Below are 19,648 nucleotides of genomic sequence, written 5' to 3' on the forward strand. Positions count from 1 at the left end.
GATGGGTACAATCTACAGCTCTTAAAAATAAGCTGTTTTTTGTTCAGCCTCAGAAGATCAAAATAATTTATTCTGTTTTCTCGCGGTGAAAAAGAGTGAAATTGATGTACAGAATGCTCAAAGTAAGTATACCCCCCATTTTATTTCTGGTCAACAAACCCACTAACAACTTTCCTATTTATTGCATAAGTCATCCTTATATTCTTGATTGAACTTTGATTTCAACATGGTCATACTTCTTTTATTTTTTCTTAGTGTGATTTTACATTTCTTTAATTACATTCATTTGTGGTACAACAGCTTATATTTTTCAAGTATACTGGCAAAATGTACAAGAGCTATACTGAAGTGACAGGCTTACTAGTTCCTACAGTGAGATAGTACCGATGCCTATGTTTTGTGCTTGCTCATGGGTATAGGGACCAGAGTGTCATGAATTTAAAGAGTTAAAGTTAAGGAAAATGAGTCAAACTCATCACTGATGGCAGTCACCGAACTTTACCCAAAATGGGCTCTATTTTTAAACATGCTTCAATGAATACTGTAAACATTTTTCTGTTCAACCTTTTCTCTAAAATTTCGTATATTGAAATAAATCCTGTATAAATATATGAACTGTTTTTTTTTTTAGTGTTTGAAATCCACAGAGTGGTGCAAATGTAACACAATGCATTACAAATTCAGCTGGAGCTTTGTGGACTCACACATATCAGATTAATGTGTAGTTGTTGACCGAAGTTACTACTCTACTGTTACGTACAGTATATATGTACATAGTGGTAATAATGAAAGAGTGGATTCAAGTGTTTTACATTGTATATGTAGAGAGGAGTGCAAATATCTGTGCATGACTAATTCATGTGTCAATAATTTTTTCGAGAAATATTATAGTCCCTGTTGTAATAGCAACACCACTGTTTAGGTATAAAATAAATAGTCTGACTTAATTGCACAGTTTCCACTACTATATACAATTAGTAACATTTTTCATTGCATTCGTGGTGTCTTTTATATATGTATGATGTGAATTTTTAGAAGTATCAAATTTCTACTTAACAATGCAGCAGAACATAAACTATTTGAGAACACTTTTACCACAGTGTATGAAGGTCTCTTCAGCATTCCCATTTGGATCTTCTTGTGTGGCGTTTTCCAGGAGTGTACAGTTTGTTTCCTGTTTCCACATGCTTGTATCCTGGGGTGGTCGTATGGGTATTTTCAAGATCCCATGTTCTCAGAGAAAAATGAGGTATGTGCAGTTAAGAAAGTGTTTTGAGAAACAGTTTTTTTTTCCAGTGGTTTTCACAATTTTGAGGTTGCCTGGACAGGTTCCCCCTCTACAGTATTGGAGGGACAGGTGTGTGGTTGTCCATTGTTCATTGCACTTGTGTCACAATGAAGGTTTTTTTCAGTGTCTTTAAATCCTGCGTTTAAGTAGACGTGATTGACCCGTTCAGAATCCTTCTGCTCTTTTTTCTCCTGGAGTTCCAGCAGCACAGCGCGGTTGACATCAGGCCCTGGAAGAGAAAGAAAATTATTAAAATCAGACCTTGACCTGGTCATGTGGACTGATTGATTGAATGTTTATTTCGGGAACTCAGTGCACAGATGGTCCCTGGTGTCAAGTCTTATTAACTGCTCAACTGCTTTGAAAGCCCCTTTTATCCTTCCTCAATTGAATTGATCTGCCAGAGCCAGCTACACGAAGAGTACGGATTTACTACTCTTAAAGGCAGTACAGGTGGCTGTGGACAAATATCACTTTTCTGCTCAGTTTCCCAGATCACCACTCATTGCTAGACTACGGTGTTTTCTCGTTCTATATCTGGCTCTTCTCTAAGTTACTGGGCATTTTCTCCAAATAGGGCAGTTATGTGATGATTCACAATTCTGGACCTGGGGACCCATACACCTGTTCATTTACCTTACAACTGAGGTCTTTAGTTTAAATAAATCCTCACCTGAACCAACACATTGCTTGCTTAGGACTTTGCAAGTTTTTTTTTCTGTGCAAAGGCTGTAGATTTTAAGTTCTGTAGGAAATGTAATAGTTAAAAGTCGACCTCCTACATGTTAAAAAACTGAAAACAAAGAATTCAATTTTAAAATATGAATGATCTAAAGGGTACAGTTATTTAGATGCGTGTTCAGAGGAAACAAAAACCAGGACCACAATTAGGAACACCTGGGTTATGGGACTCCACCTGTGACTGGGAATGGGGTGAATATACAGTAGTCAGTCACTACAGGTCTTCTAGCTTTAGCAAATAAACACAGTGCCTGATTCATGTACAGGATGGCTGGTTGGAACTCCAGATGGGGGGAAGAAATAATCGATCTCTCTGGGTAGTGCAGGGAAGGAGAGAAAGCTCTCTTACCAAAGTAGCTGAGTAGCACGGGCAGGAAGACCAGGCCATGAGCCATGCCCAGCAGGGTGATGACCAGGTTGAGGCGGAAGAAGAAGAGCTGGATAAGTTGGGCCTTTGCAAACGCCAGCACCACAATTCCTGGGAGATTCGTCATGGCAACACCAGCAAATACCTGAGAATCCGAGACATGAGACATACAGTTAGGCTGAGCTTCTTAGGATACCCTAGATGAACTGCCCTCAGAATCCTCTCTCTTAATGACTGTTGTTCTTAATATTAGTTTCTTCACCATCTGCATCTCATTGTTTTAATTATTCCTTAAGTTCTATGAATCTTTCTTCATCCTTCTTAATGGTAGCGAAAACGTGTTTTGGTGCATTCACAAAGCCTAGCTTGTAAACAGGCTCAGTCATGGGAAGTAAACCGCCTAGCTTCTGCAGCCTCAGTCATTGGAAGCCCATAAGAATAATGGGATATTTGTTTTGTAGGACTACATTTGGCATGCGTGTTGTTACAGAGCAGTTTTACATTTTTGTGCCAAAATTGGACATTCCTACAACTGAAGCAACTCTTCATCAGTAATTGTCCTTCAGATTTTAATAGCTGATTTCTGATTTGATCTTATGTCTGCAGGATGACACTTCAGATATTAGATCCTATGAGAAGTGGCTGCTGGTGACTTTGAGATCTACAGCCAACATGATCAGTTATCAAATGAGCGAAGGGGGTCAAAAGGTCTGCCCTCGTTTGTAGCCCTCATGGAGCTCTTGTTCTTGCCCTTCTAGACTCAGTCTGCTCAGGAGCTACTGTAAGTAAATGCACACTGACTTACGGCACTGCCCATGTTGGCTGTGGCCTCCTTGGCTCTCTCCACACGGGTGGTCTTGGTGCTGATGGCAAAGGTGCGGGTGAGATGGGAAACGAACTCCACTGAGATACCGACAGCCTGGAAGAAACACGCACTTCCATTAGGGCACTGCACGATACGACTTGATGTAACAGGGGTTTGTTCCAAGTACTCATGATCCTCAAGGGCACTGAAGAAGCCAACTCAAGGGATTTCTTCAGAATGAACAGCGAAACATGAATTTGAGCACACAAGTGGAATGTAGCCTTTGGATGAGACGTAAAACCGAGGTCCCTTACTCTCTGTGGTCATTAAAAATCTCAAAAAGAGTAGGGGTGTAACTCTGTGTCCTGGCCAAATTTCCCATTGGCCCTTACCAATCATGGCCTCCTTATAACCCCCCTCTATGAATTGGCTACATTACTCTGCTCTCCTCCCCACTGATAGCTGGTGTGTGGTGAGCGTTCTGGTGCACTATGGCTGCCGTCGCATCATCCAGGTGGATGCTGGACATTGGTGGTGGTGGAGGAGAGTCCCCATTCTCTGTAAAGCGCTTTGAGTGGAGTGTCCAGAAAAGCGCTATATAAGTGTAAGCAATTATTATTTCAAACCGAGAACAGGAGGCACTTCTTTGCACAAAAGAACAAAACACCCAGCCATATTTTTGAAGCTGATACCATGACTTCTTCAAGAAACAGCTAGATGAGATGCTTGGATCAATGAACAGCTTCCAAATGGGCTAGATGGCCAGATGGCCTCCCCTTGTTTGTAACTTTTCTCATGTTCTCATTTCAATATAGTGCTTCATACAGTCCCATCATAGAATATTGTATTACAAACAAGCAGAAAAAGCCATGCAGTGTGATTCCATTTACAAAGGGATAGAGATAGTGATATACTGTATTTAAGACACAGTAAACATACTGTGATCTTGAAAGGAAAAAAGTAATAGGTTTATTCCATGCTGAAAAGAGACGAAAGGAAACACACTTCGGTTGTGGAGCCTTCTTCGGGCGTAAGAAAGATAGGGCTATGCTGTGATCTTAACTTACATTTTAGAATGAGTGGGTTTGTTTGCATATCTTGTATCTGTCAGGAAGTACCTACACCACAGAGCTTGCTGTTTCAAGTTTCTTCAGGGCAGGGAAATGGGTCCAATAAATTGAACTGATTTAGTTTAGAGTGGAACAAACATCACAACCTGCTCATGACCCTCAGAATGATGAATAAGAAAGAATGCCTTACTATGATAAGTTTAAACTCTGATTTGCCTATAATTTGGCAAATGGAGCTACACATTGGAGGAGTGGTACTGTGCACACTAATCACAATTGCAAAATGTTGCACTGTGCTCTGAAACCTGTTACAGCATCTTATCTAAAAAAAGGTGATATGGAGTTGAATTATTGTATTGATGAAATCCTTCCAATTAATAAGCCCTAACTACCCTTTAAATGTATTTTTGAATTAATTTATCTCTTACTTATCTTTTCAGTAAAACCATCGCTCTTCAGTAAAATGTAGTCTAAGAAACACAAGAATCACTTCCTACGGTTACTTAAAGTTAACCTCTGACCTAAATGTACCCTTAGTGGAATTCAATAAGAAATTAGCTACTGTACACGTACTTTTTTCCATACATGTTTTTTCCAATTGAAATATACTTTTAAGCCTGGATGAAGATGCCTGTTCTTGAATTGATAGAACCTGGATAGAAGAAACTCTTATCAGAGCATGTTCAACACCAAAGGTTACAGAAATTCTTGGTCTGGGGAATGTGTGGGTTGGTCATACAGTATGTGAACACAAGGTTTTCCAAAGTAGAAATTATGTGAGCTCAACAGCAGTTCAGCAATAGGCTCTGCAATAACCAAGTTTTCACTATGGCATCCACGAAGATAAATAATGATTTCTTGCTCAGTCCAACAGCTTCTAATCTTCCCTGTTCTGTGAAAGGAATGTGATGGAGCCATCATTGTTTGATACTGTATTAGAGAATAAATAAAAAATTCTCAATCAAGAGAATTGTGTTAGTGAGTCTTCAACAATGCATTACTGACCGTGACCAGGTTGATGAGTGAGACAGCATTGTAGTCAATCCCCCACAGGGTCATGACCCCAACGGTATCCACGGTGATCATGACAATGGTGAGAAGGTTGAGCAGGCCTGACAACAGATCCATGCCCAGCAGGATGCAGCACACAACAAAAGTAGGCAGGAGACACATTGAGATGCTGAAGATGCCCTCTGGCACAATGGAGAGGTACTGCTCGTAGAACACGTAAGTGATCCTGGAGGACAGATGCAGAAATGCATTTATGTGCTTTAAGGTCCAGTAAGTTCAAAAACTGCACAGTTCATAAAACTGAAAGTACCAGTTCAAGAAATGGTAGACATTCCATAACACACCCTCAAAACTGTTGACATCTGTGACGAGAGACCCCCCCCCCCAGAGAGGGATTTTAACTTTTAAAAAGACCTTAAAGCACTTCAGTCTTAGTCTAGAAAACCCCAGGTGTGTCTAGCTCTGGGGTCTCCAGGTGCCCCTGCACAGTAGTTCTTAGGGGTGACGGGGCTCGTACGTGTAAGGGAAAACCTCAAAGTCGGGGTCTGTGCCCAGGATCTTCCTCATGCCCATGGTGATGTTCTCCGCCAGCTTTCGGGCCTTCTGCAGAGCGTCAGTGAACTCCTGAGAGTTGGTCAGAGGGGTGTGATAGGCCATGAACCGTGAGGCTGCCGGAGAAAAAGAAGGCAGGGTTAGTCTAAACAGTTTCCAACACACACACATTCCCTGATATGGGGGATTAAATATCTAGCTTCTTCTCACGGGTGTCAACAAATATTCTGTGCTGCATGCGTTTTCTTCATCAGCGTGCTCAGCTGTGCATTTAGCAAATCTTTGAATAGTGAAGTCATGTGAAATCTAAAACCTGGGTTAATGTATTTTTCTTTTTTTAGAAATCCTCAGTACCATGCACATCTGCCAAATCTATCCATAATCACAACTCTGGTTAAATAAACTGATTCTTACCTATCACGTCTCCGTTCTCATTCCTCACCACTGCTTTGTCATAGGCCCCCAACCCTCTGTGGAGACAGAATGGGGGCTTTAGCAGATACAGGTTCAAATGGACTGACTAGGTCTAAAGGTTTTCTGGGACATTTATTTTGTGGGATTGGTCACAGAACTGCAAGTGGGACTTCTCTTGACCCGAGAGCAAACCTTTGCTCTTTGCAACAATGTCTGAAAGGAGCACAGTGTCAGTCGCAACATCAAAGTGTGATTTTTGGGCTAAGTGAACAGAAAAGCCACAGAAAAAGATTAAAAGTTGAAAGTGGACCACAAGAAGCAGAGTATTCTGGAGGCGAGGAACAGCTGGGCAGGATGGGTGCGCTCTCGTCACTCACCCCTTCGAACACTGCAGGTTGGGCCGATCATTCAGGAAGTAGGGAAGGTACTTGTGGAATTCCGTCACGTTAGGCCTCAGAACACCACTCTCAGGAGATTTCATACACCTCTTCAGGCACTTCAGGCCAGCTGCCAACATAAGATTTCAAACTCTGTATCCATTATGAAAGCCTCTAATGTGAGTACCACATGTATCATACTGTACACACTGATTTTGGGACTAATGTGCATTTCAGCAGTTTGGTTAGATTCTAATAGATTCTAATAGATTCTAATCAGTGCAATAGAGGGTTGAGTGTGCGAGAGGTCATTTGGCGCAACTTTCCTAGCTGAGAGAATGAGTGCAAGGATGAGATTGATCAAATCCCCTCCACTTTCACAAGGAATGAGTTAGGGAGCTGCCTCAAGGGTGAAGATGGGTTCCCACACATCTTCCCAGACATCTGTTATGTTATCTGAATGTTTTGCCTTTAGCAAAACATTCAAAACACTTTCCAAATATGACCAAAGAGACCACAAAATTAGAAGGTGCTTAACATACAGTTTATATAATATACATAGATATATATGTTAGGTGTTATTATTGAATTATGAGTTAATCTGACAACAAGGGCGCCAAGTAAAAGTGCTTAGGTCTCTTATTTGAAAATAATACGTTTTTTCTTTAAATAATAGTGTACAGTAAATATCAGTGAATTTTCAGAATGTGCATTGAACTCCACAGTTTCATAGAGCATTTGTGAAAAATAGGACCTACTCTCATTTGCTGGGCAGAATTGTCCAAATTGAGGCTCAGATGTGTATAACCGGCAGCATCTGGAGCCTGGATTGAGCCAGTCAATGAAGTCATCAACCCAAGAGGAGGCTGGGATAGCAAGGTATGATCTGAACACAGAGACAGAAACAGGCACATGAATGGAGCGAGTTACTTTTACAACTTAATCAGTAAAGGGGGAGCACTTGGGCACTCATAAGTGAAGGGTTGCAGGTTCAAATTCCAGGTTAAAAACAGCTGTTATACTATCAAGGGAAGTACTTCACCCAAACTGTTCTAGTAATATGTCCAGCTGTGTAAATTGACACAGATGTGACCCATTTTGGATAAAAGCATCAGCCAATTTATGAAAGTTGTGTTATTGTTACCTGTATGTAATTTAGCACTTATCTATTATAAATGTCAATTTAAATTAAAAAAATGAAAAGTACTGCATATCGTTTTAGAGCCACTTGCAAAGCAAAACACGAAATATTAATCCTTAACAGAAAACACTATAATATTTTATAAAGTTTGGTACTGTAAATGTATAGCCCTTTCAAATATCTCAGAATGAGCCTCTTTTTAATTCAGGCTATGTTCTAAAAGAGTTATACTGTATGTGGTTAATTATGGGTATGAATCTTAATTATATTGGCCTCACAAGAAGGGCGAATGTGAATTCTTAAGACAGTTCCATGTTCTGCAGGATTGTGATTAGATGAAGAGCTTATTGATACTGGAACCCATAATGCCTTTCAAACACACATGTATCCTATAGACTTTATATATACAGACATTTTCATCCTTAAGTATCAAAAGCAAAAGGGCAGTGCTTACTCTTTGGGGAAATTAGTGGCATACTGGATTTTCTGGGTGAGAGAGTAAGGATCACATCCAACACTTGAGCACACTCCATTCATCCCACTGACACTGGAGAAGTTGTAGCCCCCTGTGGTGACGAAATAGGTTGGGACGCCCACCTCAAAATACTTGTACAGGTACTTGAAATATTCCAGCATGTACGAGTCCTGTGCCAAACAGAGAGAGCATGGTGGCGGTCAAATCTTCATTTGCATCATTTTGGGACCAAGCTGAGCTTTCAATTAAAATATGAGTTGGTTGCCCACTTAAATGTGAGTGATGCACACTGGCTGTCAAAACAGTGTGTGCCAGCTCTGATGACGGACTTTTGCCATCACTGAATCTGTGCTGCTCACGACTACAGTTGGCACTCATCTAACTGCTATCGAATAGCTTTACACTGCGCACTACAGTGCTACCAGCTGAGTGCTGGTTCAGTGTTAGTATCTGGGCAGGTGAAGTTTAACCATTGCTTGCTATGCCCCAGAGCTCTGGAATTCAATCACCTAGGATATCAGAGAGTCCTTCCCTGAGAGCTTTCAAATACAGACCCAAAACATTCTTCAGAAAGGCTATTTGATATCAGTGTCTGCCCCTTTGTTTTTTCTTTACATTCTAAACCCTTTTTTAATTATTCTGTTATCTCCTCTCCTGTTTTTTTCTTATTGTAAAAGCACTGAGATGCTACTTGACAAGACACTATTATTATTGCTTGATATTAATTGATACTTTAGACATGATACTCCTGCCATACATTGTTTTGGCATTGCACAACTGAATACAAAACTTTTTCCAGCAGACACCAAATACTGAAGCATCTTTTATCTGTGGTGCAAGTGACAAGATGTGGAAATCTAAACAGAAAAAAAAACTCACCTGGGGCAGAGCCAGTTCCTGATCCAAACCCACTTTCACATGGAACATCAAGAAGATTCCAGAGCAGAAAATGAACAGGAAGAGAACCATCTGGGAGGAGACACAAGGCACAGCAGTAGATTTTAGCCACAGGGTTGGAAAAAGAATTGTGGTGCAATTCATACATGGTGGTACTTCAGGATTTAAGAGAGTGTGTGGAAAAAAGAAGGTGCAGTATCCTCACCAACCTGTATTGGCTCATTGGGTAACAGTGTTAATCATAGTATTAGTAGCTACTGTATATCACTCTGCAACATACAACTGGCAACCCCCACTGACCCACTGGATGGGAGACCTCCTGGAAAAGCTAAGGTTGCTACTGGAAGAGCTGTTAGTGGGACCAGATGGAATCACTCACCCTGCAGTCTGTGTGGCACTATACTGTAACAAGGTGCCATCCTTTGGATGAAACATGAAACCGAGGTCCTGACTCTCTGTGGTCATTGAAAATCAATTTCTGGAAAGAGTAGGGGTGTTACCCCAGTGTCCTGACCAAATTCCCCCTGACCTTTACTAATCATGGCCTCATATTAATCCCCATCTATGACTTGGCTTAATTGCTCTGTCCCTATCCCAAATGATGGCTGATGTATGGTGAATGTGCTGGCGCACTATGGCTGCTGTTGCATCATCCAGATGATGGAGGGGAGTCTCCTTTTAGTGGATCTCCCAGAAAAGCTCTATATCCATGTATTATTATTATTATATTGCCATGATGTGTCATGCTGTCCCTTCAAACACATTCCTCATGGCAAGAGCGACACCTGCTGTCCGATTACTATACTGCAGGTCATCCTGCAGCAGATCGCTGGACCTACCACAGCGACCCTGGTGACGTTGTGCAGCAGGAAGGGGGCGTAGTAGCGTCTGATGGCGGGCAGCAGGAAGCCCTCGCTCTTGCCCTTCTTCTCGGAGCCGCCCACAGTAACACAGCAGAGGACGTCGCAGCGGGAGGCGTCCTGCCGCCGCGCGTCCAGGGAGAGCAGCGCCACGAAGGCCGTCATCTGCAGGAGGAAGTCCATCAGCACGGCGAGCGCGGCGTAGAGGGCGAAGGACTTCACCGCCGGCATGCTGCTCAGGGCTCCTACGACGGCAGAGAACACACCCCTCACCAGCTGCTCCACACTTTTTGCTTGCACTTATATAGCGCTTTTCTGGACACTCCCCCCAAAACGCTTTACAGGTAATGGGGACTCCCCTCCACCACCACCAGTGTGCAGCCCCCACCTGGATGATGCGACGGCAGCCATAGTGCGCCAGAACGCTCACCACACACCAGCTATCAGTGGGGAGGAGAGCAGAGTGATGATCTCCAGTGGGCTGCCAGTTGTGAGCTGCAGGGTTCTGTTGTGACTGCTGGATGTTTCGCCCTAGTTAAGGTTCTGCCACGGTGTTTTAGGCATGCCAGTTTGTTTGGAGGGACTTCAGATTTGCAGGAAGAGATCGGTGGGTGACTCTGTGCAGTTGTCACTGCTAACACACAACCTGCCTTTTGTGTACTACAGAGAATGCACATGTACACAGCACCTCTCAGACTTGCTCGATTACAAAGAAGTTTCTCTTACTTGCCCACAGGGGTTTCTACCAGTTCATCATCAGCAGTGACTTAATATTTTGTTTCTAAAACAACGTTAAGAAGGACAGCAGATCACTTTACCGCTTGAAGGATCCCAAAAGAGAAGGAAGGGGGGATTTTGCTTTTTTAACCCAGAAGTGACCTCATCATATTTCACAGTCTAATATTATGACAGACTCCATTCTCACCTAAGAAGAAGCAGACGGACTCGGAGAGGCTGCAGAGAAGCATGCTGGGAGCCACGCTGCCCAGTACTCGACCAATCTGTGCCTCTCTCTTCTCCTCTGGTTTCCGCTCATCCCTCTGTCGATGAGAACGAACCGCTTATTCAACAGCAGGTGACAGCTAAACTGCTCCGGAGACAGTAACGGCCTCCACATGCATTTGATGCGGCTGAGTGTCACCTTGGCTTACATCTAATGGCAAGCCCATTTACTGCGGAGTTTACACTCCACAATTTTTCCAAGTGTTGATTGACTAAATGCATTTTTTAAAGTAGGTAAGAGCAAGGAGGTGAGTCAGTGTGCAAGCTGCAAAGCAACGAGTAGAAAAGGAAATGGAAACACTCAAAAGCTCAGTGTTTTGGCTGTGATGCATTATGGAAAACCACACATCTCAAGGCGGCTCTGCAGCTCAAAGTAAAAGCTGAAAAGAGTTTTCTTTTCAAGTTCAAGTACAATACATTATTGCCTTAACCACTAGTTGCATGCAATTTGGTTTGGTGAGTTCATGGATTCAAATGCCACACAACACAAATATACAACATAAAGCTAATAATAAACAGCATCAATCCAACACATCATCACATAACATCCTAAACACACACCAATAACGTTATAAATAGCAGTGAGTTTCATTTTTGCATTAACCATTTTTTAATGTCTCAATGACATAAAATGAATAAGAATTTCTGCTTGTTAAAAAAATGAAATGAAATAATACTCACTGAATAAAGATTTCTTTATTCCAATCAATAAAGGAAGGAAATGGTGAACATTTTTTAGAACTTCTCATCCGTGACATATTTATTAAATATTTAATATGCACATATAAGAAAAAGTTTTCCAGTTTCCAATTGGAAAGTCAAACGATGAGAACCCTTGCTGACCTGAAACTCCAGGACGAAGATGAAGATGTTGTCAGCTCCCACTGCAAGCACCAGGAAGGGCACGACCTGCAGGATGACCAGGGAGGATGGGATTCCTATCCAGGCGTAAAATCCCATGGAGGCCAGGACAGAGCAGCCCACAACCAGAATCCCCCCCAGGCCCAGCAGCAACTTGGAGTCAACCTGGAGCACAGCAACCAAAACACTATTGTCACCCACCAGCCAGAGCTAGGACCTATTTTACCAAAAGTGGGGTTCCCCATTCCTGCACGACCAGGCTAGGGATACCTGCTGGGCCCTGGATGAACCAGACACTTTGAGAAAGGATGTGTCACGGACGTCCAAAGGGACTAACCGTGGGGAGCAGGAGAGCGGAAAAAGACTCATATGCGTAGCGGCGAGACGGGAAAAAGGCCCGGGCTCATTAGTGCAAAGAGTTCAGGAATGCCGTATAGAAACCTATGCCCTCAGGGAGCGGACGTGGGGCGCCCTGGTGCTAGGCGGGTCTCAGGACATCCGAACGTCAATGCTGAGCCAGGACAGAGTGCAAGACCCGGAAATATATAGCCCAAGGGAAAGAGAGGGACAGGAAGGACAGCAGACCGGAAACTAGGGACAGGTCAGAGAAGGAGCGCCCTCTGGCTGCAGAGGGCGTGACAGGATGGTTGTTGCACGTTGTCTTAAAAGTAAAACAAATGAACTTTTAAACTAAAAAGAATGACACCATTCTTATCCTCTTTTTGTCAATCCAAGCTTCTGTGGATCACAGCCGAACAGAATTACCAAGAGCTGAAGTAGCAAGATGCATGAATTGTCCAGAGGGCAAATCTTAGATCATAAATGGTGTAATTGCAAAATAAGAGCAATAAAATAAAGGATAGTGACAGCATTGTTCAACGCTAATAGCAATGACCTTGTACATAATGTTCAGATATCAATGGACAACTGCCAATAACCCTATTGCACTGGAAATATTTTTTTGGAAAGTATTGCCAGCATAGCACCAATCAAATCAACTGGCACAGACATTACTGATTAACTAAGGAGGAAATGAAATTATTTCTAGATAGGCATCCTTTAAAAAGTAATTTCTTTGAATTGAAAGGCATAGCTATAAAAGCTAATTTAATAAGCAGATATATTTTAAAGTCTAATCTGGAAATGAATCTCTAGTTCAAGCCGTATTCTCCAGTTGGACCAGTTAGCAAAGACAGAAATCACTTTCTTTGGGTTTCAGATTTTTAACTTCTGAATTTTGGTTGAGACTGCAATTGCAGTACATGGATGATTCTGTACAATGTTAAACATGATGAAAATTGTTTTTATCTCATATTACGGAATATTATTGTGGGTACTGTGAAGGGACTAAGTCTTTCTCATGCCTGTTCAGGTTTGATTGCACTTCAAAGCAGCTCTGGTATGAAGACGCTGAGTGATGAGGTCATTGCCTACCAGTATTCTCCTGCAGGAAGAGTACTCCCCCAGCGCTACAGCGATGTACACGAAGATCACAAGGTAGCTGATCATGAAAATGGGAATGTCTTCCATTGTTGTTCGGTTGATTTCATCTTCCAAAGATCTCTGAGGAATAACAAAAAGAAAGAGAAAAGAAATCAAAAGAGATAAATGCATAACTGCAACACTTCTTTTTGTACTTTGGGGTAAAAGTTCTGTTGTTACGTTGACTTGTTGGTCTTGCAGTTTTGTCCACGAGTTTCTTTCTACAACATCTGACTGTAAAACATGTACAACCTCCAGAATTGGCTTTTTTCTGATGATTCAACTGTGTAATCAACCCTTCCATCCACATGTCCTCTCATCTGTTCCATTCATAGGGTGATTTGAAAGGGAACGCAGCACATTCCCTTTCAGCAGTCAGAATTAAGATCTGTAAACAGAGAGCTCAAAAAGGGGACATAATTCCATCTTTAAAAATCCTCAAAGGCATCAAAAAAGTCAACCAAATGAACGTCTTCAGAATCGACAACGAAAAGTTAACCAAATGGTAGAAATGGAAACTAAGGACAGGAGTATTAAAAATGAGAACAGGGATTTTGTTTATGCAATAGGCATGGAACAAGCCACCCACCCATACTGCCAAAGCTGATACCAATTGGAGAAGAGCACCCTCTCAACTCTAGGCTCTCTTACGTTCTGATGTTAAAACAAATCAGAGTATATTTCACCTCTGGGGCCATACCTCAGCCATGTACGCAAAGGTGAAGTTGGTAGAAGGATCCCTCTGGTACTCTTGTACGATATCCAGAAACATCTGTTCCCAGATCTGGACCAGCTTGAACCTGACGTCATTACGGGGGTAATTGTTCAGGGAAAACGTGAGAATCAGAGCCTCAGCATTGGTGTAGTCAGAACCTGAAAGGTAGGAGGGGGAGGGGGGGGTCTGTAGTCTGACCTCAGTGAGCTTCCCAAAACTTTGTCCAGCTGAGAGCTACAGTACAATTCCATGCAAACAGATTAATCTAACTTCCACTAAAACACCTTTATCCCATTTGTCTTGTTCTAACAATCAGTTTGCCCAGTTTATTGTGGTGGTAGTGTGAAGTGGCTTTCAAGTAAAGTTGTGTTACAGATGCACAATACCTTCCATCCATTCATGTTATCAATCACATCAATAACAGAACCACAATGAAGAACATGTGTAGTACCAACATCTCCTTTGTTTTTGCCTGTCAAACAGACCCTTCATTTACTTCTTCAATATTTTCTTAATGGGACAAATGTATCCCTTTTCCTCTGCGTTTCTGTTCCTCTGTGTTGTTGGCTCAGAGGTGCTTTAAGATGACACCTTCAAAGCAAGAGGAAACCAGACGAAGCCAGAAGAACTTTGGAAGGCAGGATCTAGCCCTTATAAGCCCTTTGTCTACGTCTTTACCTTCATATCCTCCAACTGCCAGGAAGGGGAAGACAGGAGCTCCGTAATCTGCCATGCAGCTCAGTGAGAGGTCTGTGACATCTTGGAAAGACAGTGGAGAGCTGGCAAAACACATTACAGGGATGCAATGCAAGTGTTGCTAAAGAAAAAGATTACACAAGCAGCAATGATCTTTTTATACAGCTTTTAGTGAAGCATGAACAATCAGTGCTGATTGACACCTATGAATATGTGCAAATTATTAACACACTTTATGTTGAAGAGGGGACCTACGTCAGTGTATGAGTTGTTCAGATCCTTGTGGATCCATATACAAAAAGTTTTTATGTTTCCCATTAGACCTCCTGAGATAGAAAGGATCAAATACTCTCCACTCATTTGTTACCTTTGTCGTGTTCTTAGATCTGTACTATATCGGCCATAGAAACAACAAAACAATGTGGGCTTTCAGCTAAAGCATTGATGGTCAGATCAGTCGTTCACACTATATATATAGAATTTATCTAAAAAGTTCACATGGAGTTATGCAAAATAATTACAGTTTTATGGCACCCAGGAATTAAGAACATTGTTACCAGCGACCATGTACAGTTAATTAAAACCATTGCATATTTACCTATTCTTATGGTCTCATATGAAAGCAAAACAAACCAACTGAAAACCAGAACTGCTTTATTATACTAACAATAAATGTGAAAAGATGTGTTAAGCTTTGCACCAAAGCATTTTCTCACTTTTTCATAGGAACTTAAACCTGTTAGAACAAAACCAATAGCTAGGACACACAACAATGTTGTCTATGTATCTTACAAGGAATGCCCTTGGTTAATGGTGTCTGTTTAACAGCATGCTGTTACTATGTCATTTAGATGGCCCCTAATACTGGTAACATCGACTTTACATACATATAAAGTAAAATCTGAAAGTTCTATAGATAGTTTCGCCCCTCCTGGTATTATTGAACAGAAAGAGGGACTGTATCCAATGGAAAATAAATGTTGATGGGAATGGGAATGAGGTAATGTCAGTGTGGTACAGAATAAAGAGCCCTGCAAGAAAACAATTCATTATAAAGGTTCAGATTTGAACTCCAGCATGACTTTAAGAATCATTTTATTAATAGTGCTTCTGTATACTCACTTAACACAGTATATGAAGTGGTCCCTCCAATCCACCTCCATTGTCTTCCCTTCCTTTGTCATGTTGACTTTGGCATCCAGATTTTGCTTGCTATTCTGAAAGTACTGTACCAAGCTGTTAACTGCACAGTCAGTGAGGGCTGGGTTGCTGGGGTTAAGAGGAGCAAAGCAGATATCACTTAGGGTGACATTTCTGCCATAGTCCTCTGACCAAAACTCGATGGACTGCAGGCGGGTCTGCAGTTCTAGGAGTTGGAGGATAAGATCTTTTGAGATGATTCCACTGAAATTTTGCTTCCCAAAGAGCAGTGAGTCGTAGGTGTAGCCTGGGCGGCCGGGGGCAGTCAGGATCAGCTGGTTGGTGCGGAAGAAAGGGTCAAAGTGTTTATCATGGAAATCCTTCTCCTTTCTGGCCCGGCTGTTGGGAGCCGACCAAAGCTGCACAGGATCTGTGGTCAGTTCGATTTTCACAAGGCCCGCGGCAAAAGCTGAAACGATAACTAGCGAGATTATTATGACCTTGATGGGGTGGGAGGCCATCAGGGTGCCCCAACTTTGGAAAAGACTCCCCAGGAAATGCTGAGTGGCCAGGCTGGCTCTGTCTTTGAATCTCACATCTGAGGGGAGGACTTCTTTTCTCACCACATTGTCGTTCTTGTCTTTCCCTTTGTCTTTGCTTCTTCCCCTGCAGAGGTACCTCACCAAAATGAACCCCAGGAATGACAGGCTGAGTGCAATGAAGACCACCAGGCAGACCACCAGCACGCCATCCAACTGTCCAATTTTGAAGGCCCCTGACGAAGACACCGGAGGGGCATCAATGAGACAGGACTCGATGCAGTCCTGACAGGAGCAGGCTTCTCCTCCAAGGGATGTAGATTCATTGCAGCGCTGGGCCCTGCCATTGTAGGGCACGATCCCCTGACCAACAGTAGTGCCTGCGGGGATGAGGCGGAAGTCAATATCCAGGGGGGCCAGACCATTGCTGCTATCTCCCTGGAAGTCCAACCAGCGTTGCGTGTTGCAGCGGGTGGCACCATACCTTCCACACATGGTGGCAATGGCAAAGCCCCCGGTCGAGGGGATGCGCACGTTTTTGCAGGAGTTGAAAGAATCATCTGCAAACGTTCGGGACAGATATGCCTGGTACTCCACTACAGCTTCCTTTTCCTCTGCGTTTATTGTGACATTGACAGTCCTGGTGATGTTGATGTGCAGACTCTGGTTGGGGCTGCAGGTGTTGATGCAATGGATATGGGCAAAGTTCTCAGCACAGGAAGGACAGCGGACCAGGAGGGACTTAGACAGGGTGAGGCTTTCCTCCAAAGACTTGAGTTGGTTGATGGAGCAGCAAGCGTAGGTGTTGTTCTCCCCATTGTCAAGCATGGGACACACATCCTTGAGCCTCTGGTAGTGTAGACTGCTCAGCTTCCTTGCTGGTCCTCGATAGACACAAGGGATGATGGGCTTGATCAGGCTGATGTTGATGGATGGATTGCGACCACACTCCTCGTAAAACGTGCAAAAGCCTTCCTGATGGATGGCATTTGAGACAACCTGGGGAACCCAGAGCACAAATGCTCTAGAATGTTTTTTCGTCACAAAATACAAGCTTAATTCTGAATCAATTTTTTAATTAGCTCAGCTCAACACCCAAACCCAAGTTCTTGCACAGCTGGGACAATGTCTGCACATGTGATTTGTGAGGTCTGATTTACATACTAAAATCTGATCACCAGTGAGAGATATGAATGATGGGTAAGACTGTAGATGCCACTCTAAGCAATTACACTGTGATTTCACTGGCATCTAGTAATTCCTATGTCCACAGGTGCATGACAGTGCATAGCAAGCTGAAGACATCCCTGGAGTGGATTAATTCTGGCCACAAAAACGTAACCAACATGCTCTAGTAATACAACTCCACGACATGCACATGCTTTTGTGGGTTTGGCCACTTACAAGCCCGTCTTTCTTTTTAACAATCAAATAACAGAAAAAAAGCAGATTAGCAAAAGTTAGAAAATACTGTAAGCAGAATCGTGGTTCCTACATTATGACTTTACTTAGCTGTGATATTCAGCACAATATACAACATACGCCTTTCTCGATGTTTCAAATACAGAGACGAAAAAAGAACCGCAGCGTGTAGAGTTTCCTAAATATTTCAATGTACTAAGCATTTTGACTTCACCTTGTTACAAGTCAGGAGTGAAAGTTTGGCTTGGTTCACTTTACACTTGTTAGTATTATCCATAAGGAACACAAATTTCCATAAAGCTATGAATCACAAATTATATCTTATCGGTAGTGCTATTATTTTAATCATTACATGCAATTTTATCTGCTGTGTCACTGAACAGTGCGTAAGCCTCTGGACTCATAACTGATAGGCTAGAAGTTCAAGTCCTTGCTGTAGACACCGCTACTGTAACCTTGAATGAGGTACTTTACCCTAATTATTCCAGTCCACCCAGCAGTAAAAATGGGGACCAGCAGTACTGCCCAACACTAGCCCTGGCCTGATGAGCCACTGTGCTCTGGTGTAGTTTGATTTTGTTGACTTTTTACGCAAATTTAGACTTTACGTATACTATGTGGTGTCAGTCCTTCAACCATTGCTGCTTCACACACAAAAAATAAGAAAGCTGCTGAGAAAATCTTGGTCTCTGAGAGACCATGTTCTGTCCTGCCACACAATATAAACACAGTAACCACAAACCATATTTTTACTTTTTTTTTTACATCAATAGTTCCTTGTGTACATATGTCACTTCATGTAGTGAGCACAGAGGTTTGTGGAATGATTGAGTTGCATTGCTCCTTTGGATAACAAAATACTAAATTCTGTAACTGATTTTATAACAAAAAGCAAATAGTATTTCAATTGTCAAGGTTAGTTGATTCAAAATATATAGTAAAGGCTACACAAAAAGAGACACTATTACTTACTTTAAGAAAAGTGAAATATATATCCATATCACAAGTAATTAAGATAGACTGGCTGTTAGGTAGTGGACAAATGCTTCTCCTGGCCTGAATTATGTGGGTCCAATTCACTTAACTATATCATACAGTAACAGCATAAGAAAGGTTACAAATGACAGGAAACCATTTGACCCATCTACTCCATTTGGTAAGTAGTGCATATGTGATCTGAAGATCTCATCCAACTGTTTCTTCAAAGAAAGCTATCGAAACAAAATATTGGGTTGACTCGCTTGATCAGAGCTACAGTTTAGGCTTGTTATGAATGTTTCTGAAACCCACTACATTTTCTGGTTCTATAGGTGAATTAATGGAATAATTAATCTATAGGTGATCATAGTATCTTCGTGAAGTTGTTATGCTGGCTACAAAAGCCTCTGTTCAAACTGCATTATCCTGTCTTGTTAAATATAATAAATATTGTTAGAAAATGACCTGCTTGTCAGTGACATCACTTGTTGGTATTATTTAGAATTTAGAATCGCCACAGAGTGGGCACAAGAAGCAGGAAATTGAAAAGAAGAAACCAAAGTCAACAGGAAGTACAAAATCCTGCTTCCGATTACTTACTTGGTGTAGACCGAGGACGCACAAGACAACGACAAACGCGGAAGTGTTCATGTTGTTACTCTGGACCTTGCTTCAGCGGGGACGGAGTGTGGGATAGAGGGTTCAGTTTCGACGAGAGGCCAGGTGTCAAGTACGCTGCCCTGTCCGGCAGGCTGTTCAGCATGCGACAGACGAGCAGTGTTTGTGAATGTGCACTCCCAGCCTTGATAGAAGGA

At 42.2% G+C, this 19,648-nt stretch overlaps 1 protein-coding gene across 1 annotated transcript; it reads right to left on the reverse strand.

Moving 5' to 3' along the window:
* Positions 1 to 214: 214 nt before the first annotated feature.
* Positions 215 to 19,648, reverse strand: npc1l1 (NPC1-like 1). The gene is made up of 18 exons (XM_088624227.1): positions 19,434 to 19,648; positions 15,877 to 17,432; positions 14,737 to 14,837; positions 14,044 to 14,216; positions 13,296 to 13,424; positions 11,844 to 12,026; positions 10,924 to 11,038; positions 9,978 to 10,243; positions 9,121 to 9,210; positions 8,221 to 8,411; positions 7,384 to 7,511; positions 6,626 to 6,755; positions 6,249 to 6,304; positions 5,800 to 5,950; positions 5,277 to 5,508; positions 3,202 to 3,315; positions 2,379 to 2,541; positions 215 to 1,517 (listed from the first exon to the last, which is right to left on the reverse strand). Exons 1-18 carry the CDS (start codon positions 19,482 to 19,484, stop codon positions 1,303 to 1,305), a joined length of 4,044 nt encoding a protein of 1,347 aa, XP_088480353.1. The 5' UTR covers positions 19,485 to 19,648; the 3' UTR covers positions 215 to 1,302.

The sequence above is a fragment of the Lepisosteus platostomus genome, chromosome 3 (genome assembly GCF_059453375.1).
Source record: "Lepisosteus platostomus isolate fLepPlt1 chromosome 3, fLepPlt1.hap1, whole genome shotgun sequence".
In the NCBI taxonomy this organism is placed as follows: domain Eukaryota; kingdom Metazoa; phylum Chordata; class Actinopteri; order Semionotiformes; family Lepisosteidae; genus Lepisosteus; species Lepisosteus platostomus.

What these genes read in the sequence shown, in the direction of transcription:
- npc1l1 (XM_088624227.1), bottom strand. Translation starts at nt 19,484, where the DNA reads ATGAACACTTCCGCGTTTGTCGTTGTCTTGTGCGTCCTCGGTCTACAC. An exon ending in CTTCCTGCAGGAGAATACTG is followed by an intron (nt 12,027 to 13,295) that starts GTAGGCAATGAC and finishes GCTGTGCTCCAG; the next exon opens with GTTGACTCCAAGTTGCTGCT. An exon ending in GCCACTAATTTCCCCAAAGA is followed by an intron (nt 7,512 to 8,220) that starts GTAAGCACTGCC and finishes CTCTGTGTTCAG; the next exon opens with ATCATACCTTGCTATCCCAG.